The 15397-nt window shown below is 35.7% G+C and overlaps 1 protein-coding gene across 1 annotated transcript; it reads left to right on the plus strand.

Annotated features, from left to right (window-relative positions):
- Nucleotides 1–595: 595 nt before the first annotated feature.
- Nucleotides 596–12135, plus strand: DDL (SMAD/FHA domain-containing protein). Its single transcript, XM_087330625.1, has 11 exons — nucleotides 596–729; nucleotides 1572–2235; nucleotides 7133–7161; nucleotides 7330–7405; nucleotides 10403–10460; nucleotides 10537–10629; nucleotides 10727–10841; nucleotides 10931–10978; nucleotides 11050–11095; nucleotides 11171–11241; nucleotides 11720–12135. The coding sequence occupies exons 1-11, from the start codon at nucleotides 659–661 to the stop codon at nucleotides 11757–11759; spliced, it is 1311 nt and encodes a 436-aa protein (XP_087186751.1). The 5' UTR covers nucleotides 596–658; the 3' UTR covers nucleotides 11760–12135.
- The last annotated feature ends 3262 nt before the right edge of the window (nucleotides 12136–15397 follow it).

Raw genomic sequence — 15397 nt, forward strand, 5'->3', positions numbered from 1 at the left:
CCATCTTACCCAAGATTTGACAATCCTTCTCCTCGACAAAAGAATATGGTTGACAAGCAAATTAGAAACTCAGAAGGCACACGATAGAGATCCACTCCCCACCCATAATCTGCCCCGCAAAGAAACCTTAGAATCACACAGCATTGTCAGTTGACTACGAACATGGTCGTGTTTGCGAATCGAAAGCTCAAACAAGGGCGATTGATGGGAACTCCACAAAATGGTGTTACATCACAAAAGGAAGTAAACCAGAGCATATGTTATGTGCTAGCTAGTTAGTTCATCAGATGCCACTATAGAGCATACAAGGCCGGGAATGCATGACCTTTTTCTGGTCTCCACCGGACAACGTTACCGACAACTAGTGAGTCTCATGGGCCAATTTTGGTCTTAGAAGACGTTAGTAAATCTTTCTTTCTTTCTTCTTTCGTTCACTCTTTCTCTCTAAATGACTTATGTTCTCTAAAGTTGTTCTTGTGTATGTGTTAAGAATTATGTTTTTCTGCACACCAAAAATCTATCAGTCTTCTTCTTCTTCTTCTTCTTCTTCTTCTTCTTCTTAAAATACATACATATATTATTAAAACCTTAAGAATTTGGGCCTCCTCCTCCTCCTCCTCTTCCTTCTCTCTATTTTTCTTCTCTGTCGATCGAAAGAATGACCAGAAATGGCGATTCTGACGACTCCGAGTCTCCACCTCAACGAAGCAAACGGCGACCTTCTCACAGGCTAGATATAAATCTCTATCTCGTTCTTTTCTATTTCTACAACAAGAACTTCTATCTCTCCCTGCATTTTTGTTCTGATTCTACTAGAATCTTGCCGTGTTTTTTGCCATTGCGCATTTTCTTCTTCTTCTTCTTCTTCATACGATTCTGGAAAAGCACCCTCTGTACCCTGCAGAAATATTTCTCTGTGTTTGGTTCGGTCTCTGTATAAATACGATGCTTATCCTCTTCTGGAGGCCGAAAACCTGTATTTTTTCCGATTCTGCTCGAAGATCTAGGCCTACTGTTCTTTAAGGTTGGAAACACATTCTGTATTGTGCTTCTCAACTTCTCTATGCCAGTTCTAAAGAAACTCTGTCTATTCATTTTCTATTCTGTGAAAATTATCCACACATTATTTTCCGAGTCTGCACAAAATTTCTCTGGGTACTTTGTTATGGTTCCGTCTAGATTTCCCTCCATATATTACGTTTTGAATCAAACAATCTCGTTTATTTTCTTCATTCATTCTGTCTATATATTATGTTCCAGCTCAAACATTTTTATACGTTTTTAAGAATTCATTCCCTCTGTCAAAAATAAACTTTTAATTATGTCGAAAATCTATAATTCTATTCTAGTTATGTAGAAAAATCTCTCTTTATGCTATGTTCTTAATCAAAAGATTGTGTATGTTATTACTCATTCCTTCTGCCAAAAATCTACCTCCAATTATGAATAAAATATATAATAATTCTGTTCTGTTTATGTAAGTATTTCTCTCTGTCCCTCTATACTTATTACTCTTTGATTCAAAAGCGTTTGTATGTTTTCTATCCTTATTTATTCATTCATTCATGCAGATCACAGCTTCCTTCGGAGTCTCCCCCTCGACCTTCTTCTCGTTCTCCTCCAAAAAGAACTCGAATATCAGAGCAACATAAAAGCTCAGAAAGAGAGACAGATAAATTCAGAGATTCAGAGAACTCTAAGAGAAAAGAAGGTAGAAATGAGAGAGTAGGCAGCAAGGAAATGGAACTTGATGGAGGAAAAGATAGAGACTTGGAAAGACAAAGAATAAGAGAGAGAGAAAGAGAAATAGAAAGAGAGACACCAAAAGAAAGTCTTGGAGAAAAAGAAACGGAAAGACAGAGACGAAAAGAAAAAGAAAGAGAAAGAGAAAGAGAAAGAGACAGAGAGAAAGAAAGAGAAAGAGAAAGAGAAAGAGAAAGAGAAAGAGACAAAGAAAGAGAAAGAGAAAGAGACAAAGAGAGATATAGAGATAGGCACAGGGATCGAAGCACAGAGAAAGAAATAGAGAACATCGAATCGGGGAGAAAAGAAAGGCGAAGAGACAAAGAATCGGATAAAGAGAGACAAGGAAATGCTGGTTCAAGGAAGGATAGAGATCGAGAGCAAAACCTTGAGCATAGCAAAGAAAGGGAGAAGGAGAGAGATGGTGTAAGGAAAGACAAGAGGCGGAGCTATTCTAGGTCTCCCAAGAGAGTCGCTCACGCCCACGATGAGGTGTCTGGTGAAATCCACTCCTTCCCTTCTTCTTGTCCTCTTATTGCAATTGATTACGAACTTTTTCCTTTTAAGTTTAAAAATTTTGATTTCCATATCTATTCGAGAACTTACTAAAGTGCTTGCATGCTTAAAGATTAGATTCTGATCTGTTTATAATTAAGGAATGCAAAATCTTAGTGTTTTATGTGCCTATGTATTGGGAAGATTAAACATTTAATTTTATGAAGATGCTTCATGGCTGTTTGTTTAGTGATTAGACTTTATGATCACTCCCCTGTTCTCTTGTCTTCTGCCTATTGCAAGTTTGAACTTTCACATCTTGGTTTCATAGTTCCATTGATTAGATTTGATCGCTTTTCGGAGGAAAAAATGTCACTTAATTAGTTGTGGATGAAAGCATGAGAACAGAATTTTTTTGCAGCCAATGGCCAATCAAATTGATGTTATGCTGGGTTGATTGAGGTTTTACTGCCCTTCTGAAGTTCCACATGTCGGTTTCCTGGTTCCATCAAAATGATTTGATCTCTTTTTGAGGAAAACATGTCGCTTGTTAGCTTTTGGGGGAAGATGCTATCAGAAAGAAAATGTTATGGTTTTACTGCCATTTGGAAGTTCACATGTTGATTTCATGGTTCCATCAAGCTACATTTGATCACTTTTTGAGGATGTAAAAAAAGGAAATTTGCAGCCGAGGGACAATGGAAAAGAAGATATTATGGTGGTTTGATTGAGGTTTTACCGCCCTTTGGAAGTTGCAGATGTGAGTCTCATGGTTCCATTGACTAAATTTGATCAAATTTTGAGGAGAAAGTGTCACTTGGTTACTTGTGGGTAAAATTATGAATAAAAGAACTTTGTGATCAATGACTGACTGAAAAGAATATGTTATGGGCGCAATTTCCTCATCTAATCACATATTTTTGGTGGTCTTTTAACAATGATGGTGAATGTATTTCTGCCATGAAGGATGAGACTGTGTCAAGATACAACTTTTAATTGCTGTAAATGCATTTCAAAAGTTGATGTGAAATCTCAAAATTTGAGCAGTACGTGTATGTCCCTTGGATTTCTGAAATGCAAACAGAGCATCTATAGTCTTGCAAGGCTCAGTGGCAGGAGGCCAATTCAGAAAAGTAAGAAATTGGGACGATTACTCAAACAAATGCATTTGCATGAAACAACTGTTTTGCTGAAAGATAACAAAGAAGTGGTGAAATAGTGGGATTATTGTTTAATGGAAATTCCATTGTCTTTTTTGCATCCTGGTTACCTTGGAGGTGTTTCAGTGTATGAAGCAATGGCTGCAAATTCCTATATGTTTTGAGTCCTATAGGCTAGGGAATATATTTGGACAATGCAAACCGACATGGCCAATTCTATGAACAGAAATATTGGCACGTCTTACATTCTTTTGAGGAACTTTTGGAAACAATGGAGCACTTTTAAGACATTCTGGAGCAGCTAGTTTAGCTCAGCAATTTGCTGGAAGACTATATGATGTGGCTTAGATAGATGGATATTTTTAGCGTCCATAGAGAGGGCAATATTGACCCATAGGACCCAAGTACAAAAGTTATCTTGATGTGTGTCTCCTTCCTAAGAAGGGATATTCATACTTTGAAGCACCAAGTCTCGATGTGTGAGTAAGACATACACATATGAGCTCAACTGTCTAGGTGTTTTCTTTAGTGTGACACTCAAGTCATCACCCCCTTTTAATATATCATCATCGCTTTCATGAATTGCACTATATGCATAGCATGTAAAAATCAAGTGATATTTATCCTCTAGTCCCTCGTTGCATACCATACATGCCTTTATATTTGGCTGATTTTTTCCATAATGCAACTTCAATAGCTAAGTTGGTGATTCAGTGCGAAGGAGTGTTAGGGCTCTACAAGAGTTAATACCCATGTTAGTAATGAGGTAAGGCTGAATACGATCAATAGGCTTTCTTGCTGTCCGTTTAGCATCTTTCCACTTCTTCCTTAGTGGGCCCATTAATCTTTCCTCAATAACTACATATTTCATAATATCATTTGAAAGCTCTAGGAGATCTTCCACATCCCATTGAGTGCCAGTTTTATGAGAACCTATTTACATAAAGGACAAGAAAGGGACAAGGGGACACAAGTCTGTGTTTTACGCAGTCACATTGGAAGTCTTTCAAACGAAATGAAGAACATTTCTCCTTGGCTGAAATTTTGGTTTATATGGAGCATGTCTATACTTACACATATGATGGAATGCCAGTTCTATAAGAATTTACGTAGAGGAAAAGTAAGGACTAGTTGGATATTTGTGTTTTACACAGCCACATCGGAAGCCCTCCACGCGAAATGAAGACCATTTCTCCTTGGCTGAAATCTTGGTGTATATGCCCTTTTACTGCATGCGGAAGGTTTTGAGTTAAGTAGATAATAGAAAGTGTGATAAGAATCCATATTGGCAAAACTGCAGATACACTTCCCTTATGGTCAGAACTACAAAAAAAGATTGGCCGAGTGACTGAATAATGGATATATGCATTTTACTGAAATAGGAAATAGTGCAAGGTTTTCCTTGAGATTGGCAAGATAACTGTTTTGTATATTACATTGAAGCCTTTGACATGTTCCTAGAGGTAATACTATGGGAAATAATGGAAAAACTTAGTACCGACATGCATGAATAAAATGGTGATCTGTTTATACGAACACATAAGATGCAAGTTGAAGAAAAATAAAGGGTTTTCTGGAGAGTTCATGAGCACCTCAGGCGTCAGGTTTGGGGTGGTGGTATTTCAGTAAGTTCATGGAATAAAATAGAGCATAACCCCATACTTCTTAATGCTTCTAGAAGCTGGACGAAGGTCAACTGGATTTTATGCAATTCAAAGAGTTAACAAGTTCATATGGAAAGTATTGACAATGCCTTCAAATCACCTCATCAAGGTTGCTTGGGAAAGTTAATGGTTACCATAGAAAAACCACGAAAACAAAATTGTGTCATCCATTTGGGTGTGACCAAGATGCCCTAAAATAGGTGGGCATGTTGAGGAGTATATATTTTGCTTGGAATGGAAAAAAACGAACAAGAAAATGCAAGTCCACTCAGCCACATTGGAAGTTTTTCCTCTCTCTGAGGTCGATGTTCTTTGTTAGCTTTTGATATTGCATGGCCTGAAAATCATTGTATTCAGTGGGGTTTTAAGGAAAACAAGCCTCCACGGAGCAAACATGGAATTCATAAATCCACAGTATAGCCTTTTTCTTCCATGCCTTTTTCTCCCATGAATGAGGGAGCATAGAACAAATGTGTGAGCTATGGTAGATAATGCTTGTCTAAAGCTTGCCTAGCTGGGGGCTCTCAGCCCCTCTCCCTGTATATGAGATGATCTCTGAGTGCAATCCACATTCATAACTGGTAGAGGTCAAACTTTTTTTCCTCCTTCAAGGCCTGTAGGTGGTAAATGGCGCCTATAGGTAGTGCAATGAGTAGCGATGGGCGTGGTTCGGTTTGGTTTCTTGGCGTTGAAACCAAACCCCACCAAACCAAACCATTTATTCATAATAAAAACTGAATCAAACTGCTTAAAATTTATGAAGTCATTTAAACCAAACCGTTTAAAAAATAGGAAAAACCAAACAATTTAAAACCAAACCGATTACGGAAAATTTAGAACCAAACCAAACCGGTTTATCATAAATCAAAACCAAACCAAACCAAACCATTTTTTATTGATATTGATCATCATACTTATTATAAATTTGTGTGAGAAAATCATCATAAATTTGTTCATCATACTTAATCATAAATTTTTTCATCATACTTATTATAATTTTGGTCGTCATACTTATCATAAATTTGATCATCATACTTATCATATTTGATCATCATAAATGAAAAGGAGACTCTACATATAATGCATATAAAATTTAATAAGTTAAAAATAGGGTTTAAAATTAAAAGTTGAAAGTTAGAGCCTATAGGTAAAATTTAGGAGTATTTTTCAACCTATAAACCGAACCACATAAACCGAAACTGAAAAGCCGTTAAACCGTTAAACCATGAAATTCAAAACCGAGCGGAACCGAAACCAAATTGATTAGTAACATTTGAAACCAAACCAAACCGTTTATTTATCTTCGAACCTATAAACGGTTAAGCCACATTTCGGTTAGGTTTGAGCCGAAACCGGGCCCATCGCTAGCTATGAGCTATATCCTTGATGGTATGTAGAATCAATGGATTCTTGAAGACATAGATATGACATTGGTGACATCTTGTTTTGACTTTGGAGCCCAGCATAAGTAAGTCTTATCCAAGTCATTTGCACATGGCATCAATCTGATATCATTTATTTGTCATTTCTAGCTTATTTTCAAACACATTTTTCTCTTTAGAATTTCGCCTATTTTATATGATCATTCAAGCAATATACTTTTACTTTACATTTCCTTGTCTGGTTGATTAATTCATTTCAGTAAACAAAGGTTTGTGATCAAAATCAGGTGAGCAACTTCCAATCTCAAATAGATAGATAAGTAGATTTGATCTCCCCGGGAGACAGAATTACAACATATTGACAGGGCTGATCCCATGGCAAAGATCAGACCTTTGTTCTTTCAAATTAATGACTTTTGATGCTATAGTATCAACCGCCAACTCAAAACCAGAGGGTGGAAGAGGAAAATTAATTGTAAACAGATTAATGCTTTATCTCTGTGGTTGTACAGCGTCTATTGTTAATAATATGTATTGGTATAGAGTGGATAGACTGTGAGAGTTTGGTTGATGGGCATCTTTTAAAGATATTTCTTGCTGAAGATATATTCAAATGACAAATTTTAAAGTCATGCAAAATTTGTTGCACAGTTTCTCGGCCTAACGGTTATTGTGGGGTTTTTTCCAGGTATCGGATGATCATGGAGAGGATTTTAGGTATTTGAAAATTAAGTGTTCATCTTATACACATTCTCCAAATTTTCTGGTTTCTCTACATGGATGCTGAATGTCCGATGATAGGTCTGATAGGCTATGATGGTCGTATGGAGGTGTTAATATATCCATATTTCTTTCTGCATTTTTAAAGCTGGTAAGGCTTTTCAGGTCAGATGATGTGGATGATTCATTGGCAAAGATGAAGGCTGCTGAAGCTGCAATTGAAGAAAAGCAGAAGGAAAAGGTACAAAGGAAAGTAGATTTTGTGTATGCAGATTTCCTTTTTGAATAAATATTTTCTCATTTGTCGGTAATTTGTGACTCGACCAAAATGTCAAATTAGTGTTTCCCTCATTTGTACATGAATTTGGGCATGTTTTATCTACAATTTTCCTTGCATTATTTTCTTTAATTGCTATTGACTAGATATTTATTAATTGTTTTGGGAATCATTTCAGCGTCTATGGGTTTGCTCACTGTCCTTTTATACTCGATCTGAAAATTGCCTGTGTACTTAGTCAAATAATATGTTTCAATAGAATTATGAAGAAATATCAAGCTCTCTTGAATCATGTAAAAATATTATATGGTATCAAATGTGTGTTTGTAGAACTGTTCATATTTTGATTAATATTTGCATGTATTGTTTTATTTACTTTGTGCTAGAATTATTCAAGGTTATTTGAAAGACTTCCATTGTCTTACATACAGTCATATTTGTGGGCGAGGCTTACCATCATTTTCTGGGGGAGTTGCAGAAACTGATGTTTCATGTCATGTGATATTATATAACATTTTGGTATGTGGGACCATCACAGTCCAATTGAAATCCTTGTGGCATTTTCCTCATGCTAAGCACGTCTAAGGCATACGTTAATCTTAGGTGATAACCCATGCTTTTTGAAATAGACCTTGTAAGCATCCTTTGCGGGTGTTTTGTGGTTCTGTTTTCAAATCTCTCGAAGGATGGGTTACTCTAATATGTGATTATTTAGAGGTTATTCGTCTTTAAATTGACAGTTCTTATTTATCTATAAAACCTTGACATTTTGTGAGCTCTGTGATTCTTAGGCATTTCACTTTCTTATTCTGTGGATGTTGATCCGTTATTGTGCCCATCATCCCTGATGCCTTTTGTCTCCCCTCTTTTCCTAGTATCAGTCCTCAACTGTGCCATTTGCTTTGTTTTCTCTGTACTTTGGAAATCCCTTACTTCTTTGTCTTATATTCAAAGCCAAATGATTGATTTGCTGCTATTAAGGTATGTACATGTATGCATATCTAATTTTGTTAATTAAAAATCAGATTACATCTGCATACATCTTTGTAATATTCAATTTATTAATAATGTTATTGTAAGGGGCTGCTATGCATTTCCGTATGTCCTCCACTTCATGATGTGTTGGTGCTCCTTCAGTCCACTTCAACAGGGATGCATCTGTTACAGAGTGCTATTACATACTTATCGAAATAAAATAGATGTTAGGGCCACTGAATTACCATGTAAATGAAATAGATGTTTCCAAAAGAAGTCCCCATTTTGCTATTATTATTCCTGGTTACAATATGAGACGTATAGGCATATATATATGCCTAATATATGAAAAAAAATAAAATAAAAGTAAATAAAAAAATAAAGTCATGATTGGCCTATGAGGAAAGAAGAAAGAAAACTATATTAATGTCCTTTAGGTGGCCAAAATGGTGTCTACTATCGAACAAGAGACTACATCAAATGTTTTTCTCATATTTGAGAACCGCTTAAATAAATACAACTAAACACAGGGTAATAAGCGATTTAGATGTCGAGGAACATAAGATCTTGCGATTCTGAACTTACAAGCTTATAGTAAATTCAAGTTATCCTTTTTGAAACAAAAATAAAAGCGTAGGTTTTCCTGACAATCCATGGTCTTAGTGCATGTGGTGGAATGATTCTTGAGACCATTTAGAAGCATGAAGTGCATAACAAATATGTATGGAGTTAATGGGGCAGATCAGTCATGGCAATGAATGATCTCCATAATGTAATGCTAGTATGGCTCATGTGCCCTGTATCCTGGTACACTTTTATTACAATTGGCATGTGCCCATTTAAATTTAATGAAAAACAAAATAGTTGCCAGAAATGAGTGTTCTTAATTCTAGAAATAGGTTTTCATGTTTGTTTACTTCACTGATCGAGAAACATGTGTTTCAGGTAACCATGCCATTGATTGTATAGAGGTAAAGCTTCTAATTCTTGACCTTGTGCTCATATGCAACTGCTATGTGTAAAGATTCTACACTTCCATATACATACTCTTACAGAAAACAAGGAATATTCTACCAAATTGGTTAAATCCATGGTGATACCTGCTTTCAAACCTTGAACTTCTCTCTGAGTTCGCCTTAAACACAAATCATGATTATGCTTTTAAGGAAGATAATATAACCTCTCAGTAAGCTACTTGTCAAAAGTTGAGCACGTTTACCAACATTAACCAGGGTCAAGTACTCACAAATAACTGAAGCTAGTCTTGTCTAGCACTCGTGAATATATAACTTATTTTTGGCCAATTTCTCTAGTAACGCTGGACTCCCTGAGATATGTCTGCATTTTAATGCCCTTTCATTTCACCTGTGTAAACATTCTTTTAGGACCTTCTCTAAGTGAAACTTTAAAAAGGAGAAGCTACGTGACTCTCAATCCTCAACACACCCTATGTTACCTATGCTAACTAGCAAGGCCATGGTTTTTTGTCTGTGACATAGATGAAACTGGAGGCAAGAGATTGGTCATAGCACAAAAAACTGAAATGAACCTTGTACTACTAAAGTTAAAAAAAGGGTTTGAGCAGCTTGTGAGCGGCTAATGAGCAGCTTGTGGCCAAAAAGCCAAATGAGAGAGCTAGGATGGAAGGGCCTATAGACCCCGATTTAGACTAGTTCTCTTGTAGGATTCCAAAAATGGAGGTTCCCCCTTAAATCCTAACTCTCTATAGGGTTGGCGTAGGCCTCCACCAATCTCCCTTAAGAGCTGGCTTTGGAAACCAACTTATAATGCCTACATGTTAGCACCAGACCTGCTATATTGCTGTATAAAGGTTGCCTGATACTCATATATATATGTATGCCATATATTTGGCTTAATAGGAAACCATGTTGTGAAACATGTTATCAATAGCCATCATTGCTTGGTGAATGCTGTTTTGACTGCTTATGAAGTGCTTAGAGCTTGTTTTTGGACATTAATTTTCAGGAGAAGCCGTCGTTTGAATATTCTGGAAAACTTGCGGCTGAAACAAATAAAGTTAGAGGTAGGATCAATTCTTAGAAACAGCTTGAAAATGGGCTGGGGGGAATTTTATTAACAAGTTGTTTTGGAATGGGTAGGTGTTACTTTGCTGTTCACCGAACCACCAGAAGCTCGAAAACCTACAACAAGGTGGCGACTGTATATTTTTAAACAAGGAGAACCTTTGAATGGTATTTAATCATATCTTCATAGTTATGATGTATTTGAAACCATTTGAGTGTTGAAGGCTGAATATTTCTTTTTGGCTCATTTTTCGGAACTTGACAGAACCTTTATATATTCATCGCCTTAGTTGCTATCTGTTTGGACGGGAAAGAAGAGTTGCTGATGTACCCACTGACCATCCATCTTGCAGCAAACAACATGCTGTGATTCAATACAGGTTCAAACTCACAATTCTGTTAATTATTTTCAAATTCATGTTGTCCTCATTCCTTCAGGCTTCTAACTCTCTTTGTATGATTGTTGTAGGCTTGTGGAGAAAGAGGAAGAGGATGGCTCAGTGAAGAGTGAAGTGAAGTAAGGAAAATTCACCTATTTTTTGTTTCTCAGATATAAGATGATTTCTCTAATTAAAATTTGAATTACAGGCCATATGTCATGGATCTGGGGAGTACGAATGGGACATTTCTCAATGTGAGCTAGTTTGGTTGCTATTTATTGATTTGCTATTTATTTTGGGTCTCCTTTTTTATGGACTTGATTGTGCAGGGTGAACGCATTGAATCTCAGCGTTATTATGAACTTATTGAAAAGGATACATTGAAGTTTGGTAACAGCAGGTATGCATAGTAACTTGAGGCTATGTTATGTGCAAGGATTAATTTTATATGGAGGAAAGATATAGAAAAGGGTTTAGGGTTTAGGGTTTATGACGTTTCTTGAGACCATTTAGAAGCATGAAGTGCATGAAGGATTTGTATTTCTTTCCAACACTTGTTTTATGACAATGTTTTAGAATAAATAGTTTGCCAAAAAGAAACAAAAACCATTGCCACTGAATATTTGTATATTTTTAGGGTTTCATTAGATGTCTGACCTAATTAATTTTACTTGGGAATTGTCTGGAATATCCTAAATTTTCTGTTATTTCTGGACAACCCTAGGCTTTCAATTAAATACCAGAATACCCTCCTATAATAAACACTTAACTGTAGAGGGCTATTCTGTAGTTTTGCCATAATTATTTTACCGTTAAAAGTTTGGCCCAATTATGATGGATATGTTCTGAAAGGCTTTGCCATCCTCTAAATTTTGCAGTAGGGAGTATGTTCTTCTCCACGAAAACTCAAAAGCCTGATTCGATGAAACAGAGTTTTCTCTCGATCAACATGCGGCCGGTTTAATTTTCAAGTTCATTTCTATGCAGAAAGGAAAAAGCATTCTCTTTTGTATCTGATGAACGGTTGCGAGGTCAGAAGCAGGAGTACGAGAAAACAAACAATTCTTGGAAAGATGGGAATTACCACGAGAGAACTGATGATACTGCATGTAGTATACTGAAAACTGTGGTTGGCATGTAATGCTTTAGCACTGCTCTTAATTTTTCGATTGATTGAATTGCATGCAATTCAGAGCCTTTTCATATGCAAATTTTATGTCGAATCATCCAAAATTTAAAACAACTTTTGATCACTAGCATATTTCAATAGAAATGATTCATTATGGTTTTGTTATCCCATATGTGAAATCAAAAGTGCTTCTGTGTGCCTATATTGGTTAAGATTTGCTGCATGCTAAATCTGCGATAATTAATGCTTTTGAATAAACCCAAAGGAGGTGGCTTCATCAACAAAATGATAGATGCGTAAAGTATATTGTTGTGGCCATGTGGGTGAAAGTTTCAGTATAGGGTTTCAATACATTTGCCACGACAAGAGGATGGATGCGTTCTCTACTTGATGTGGGTGAAGGTCTCTACTTCATATATATAACTCCACACTATAGGAATTGTGTAGGGGACAAGGTCCATGTCTAGACTCAAGACAATAGCCATCAACACCATAGGTAGTTGTAATATTCTCTGAAATGTTCATTGGCATATTCATCTCAAAATAATGTCAAACAAGTAAAGAGAAGGAATACACACTATGAATCATGTTGATTTTACGAGCATGAATACTTGATCCTTTATTATAGTGTGAGATACAAACTCACGTTTTTATTTAATTTGCAATGTATTGCTTGAGAGAGCGCTTGAAGAAGAATTCATCTATAACAAGTTGATTAATGATCAAATGGTTCCAAATTTACAATTCCATGCCCCCCACACACAACAAAAAATGGTAACTTTGCTATCCATCCACAAATTTGTTTTAGGTTTTAAGTACTTACCTAAAAAATGGTTTTAGCAAAAGTCACCCCAAAAATCCAAAATGCTAAATAAAATGCAAGTTTAGTTCATGTTGCACAAGGGATTAGTTTTGTGCGGGTATTGGCCAAGATATTAATCCTTGCAAACTATTTCACAATGACCCCATCATCATCTACATCTCCATCCTTAACTTTCTCTAGAATCATGACAAAAGTGTTTTTGGCCAATCTCCTTTATTATAGTGTGAGCAACATTAATGACATTATTCCTAGAAGAAGAGGACCTGAGTGCCTTTTCTTTCTTTGATGCCATTGAGTAAGGAGATCATGTATTTAGATCCTTATGATACAAGTATTCTTGGACCTATAATAACAATTTGTCTTGATGGGCACATGTGGCACAAGAACTATGGTTGGTTATAATTCCTACCTTGAACAAGCATGTTGCTCAAACGTTTGAAAAATTCCTTCATGCAACTTCATAGGGAAAATCATTCACAAGAAGCAAATTGGGTGAGTGTTCATATGGTTGGAAGAAGTGCAAGAGCACTCTTTAATTGTGTTCAACTTGGCATGAAATTTTATTATTTCATGGTTGAATTAGCTTATCACTGTTACACACATTGAACCCTTTTTTTAAATCCATGAAGCTTTCACACCATCTTGCAACAACTCACAACAACTCCATTGATTTTTATGGCTGCATATTGTTAGCTTGGAGGATTCGTACAATTTCTGATAAATGGATAAACATATAAGCGTAAGTACAAACACATATAAGCCTATTGATAAGAACGATCACAATATATGATTGGAGATATAAAAAGGGATGTAACTAGTCTTGATCTCTATTATAATCTCTCTGCTTTGGAAATTCTGTAAGTATATGGAAGCCATGAGATTTGTAATCTGATTTTGGACATAGTATAAAAATATTCATATTGGTAATAATTGTGTTATTGTGTGCAGAAATCTATAGTTAATTTTTCGATGACAGAAACAAATCACACTTATGTATCACTCTTTTTTATATATGTTGGCACTAGGAGTAGGGGGGGGTTGAAATAAAAGGTTCTGGTTAATCATAAATCATAAATGATGGAGAAAATTAAGATGTATTGAAACTTGGAAGTATCTAATATTTTTTTCACATCTGATAACATTTTAGCCTATTTTCTTAAATATGCCACTTGTTTATGTTTGGCTATGCTGCTCATAGTCATGTCACCTCCAGCTCCAAGTGTGTTGGAAAATCAACATTGGTTTATGAGAATATGACAATATTTTTATCTTGAATAGATAGTGGCAAGTGCCATTTCACAGATTTCACATCGACATTATGGAATGAATTTATGAGTATTTTCATTTACACCAACGAAAAGAAGAGAAACTAGTCACAACTTGACAGTTGGAGACAAAAATGGAGAATGAAAGGAATATTTCTTAGAGAGTCAGGATAACTAACTAATGTGTATAAGAAACTTTGTTAGGTACCATTTTGGCAATCAATTTTGTCCTGCACCATACTTCCTAGTGGTTTTTAAAAAGCATTTAATTTTACTTTGTTTTTTCTTGCATTTTTTTACAAGGTAATAGTTATACAACTTGGCATGCAATGTGCTTTTCTTTGATCCATTATTTTAATTTTTGTCTTTGTTTCTTTACTTCGAACTTATTCCTCACAGTTTCGTTGTTAACAATAACTAATACACTTTGAATTAGATGATTACTAGCTATGTCACGTAAATTGGCTCAAATAATCTATCTACCGGGGTTTTAGGCATAATAGTATGGATATGTCATGATTAGAAAAGGCTTATGTAGCATAATTTGGCCCATTCTCAACTTTCCTTACTTTAAGTGGCAAACTTCCTTTTAAGATAATTGATCATTGATATTGCTAAAATGGGCTCATATCATTAATGTAATGAAACGTCCTAGCATTGTGCAAACCCCACCAATATAACCGAAGAAAAAAAAACACAAATAGTTATATTTGGCACTACATTAGAAAACTTGCCACATGATTCATTCATTACTTGCCATTACTTGCCATGTAAGCTATAGTTCATCAAGCCTTACATGAAGTAATTTACAATCTTATAGTGTCCTCTTGCAATATAAAGTACTTTGCCTCATGAAGGCTTTGCTATTTGTAGTCTTACTTTAATTGATATTCAACACATGTACCTCCAAATAAAGTAATTTTTTGGGTGACCTTTTCTTGCAAGTAGAATGTTATGATGAGTTCATTTGTAACAATGGTGGATGGATTTTCTTGGGGAAGATCCACGTTAGCGCACATCATAAATTGTAATGCAAGAATGGTGGGGTATGGTCTTTATTAACGATGACAATAGTAAAAAAAGGTGGGTGTGTATTCAAGGGGACGGTGCAAACCATAGTGCAAGAATAGTATATCTTGATGGGGATGATTTGTATTGAATGGACTATCCCTCAAGGTACGAAGATTATGAAGAGCTTGGTAATCAATGCATCTACATTCCTACCATAGACCATAGTTATCATAACTAGTCTATTGTAGCCATGACACTAACCACTTGGGAGGACCAAAAATCTCTACTACAAAATATCACATATCAATATTACTTTATGGCAACAAGG

This window comes from Azolla caroliniana, unplaced genomic scaffold (genome assembly GCF_043228905.1).
Source record: "Azolla caroliniana isolate FFs.n. ecotype wild unplaced genomic scaffold, voAzoCaro1.0.p SCAF_14, whole genome shotgun sequence".
Taxonomy (NCBI): Eukaryota; Viridiplantae; Streptophyta; class Polypodiopsida; order Salviniales; family Salviniaceae; genus Azolla; species Azolla caroliniana.

Coding starts and splice junctions, on each gene's coding strand:
- DDL (XM_087330625.1), top strand. CDS start 659: ATGACCAGAAATGGCGATTCTGACGACTCCGAGTCTCCACCTCAACGA. Junction 10,461..10,536: donor TGAAACAAATAAAGTTAGAG/GTAGGATCAATT, acceptor TGGAATGGGTAG/GTGTTACTTTGCTGTTCACC. Junction 11,096..11,170: donor CGAATGGGACATTTCTCAAT/GTGAGCTAGTTT, acceptor TTGATTGTGCAG/GGTGAACGCATTGAATCTCA.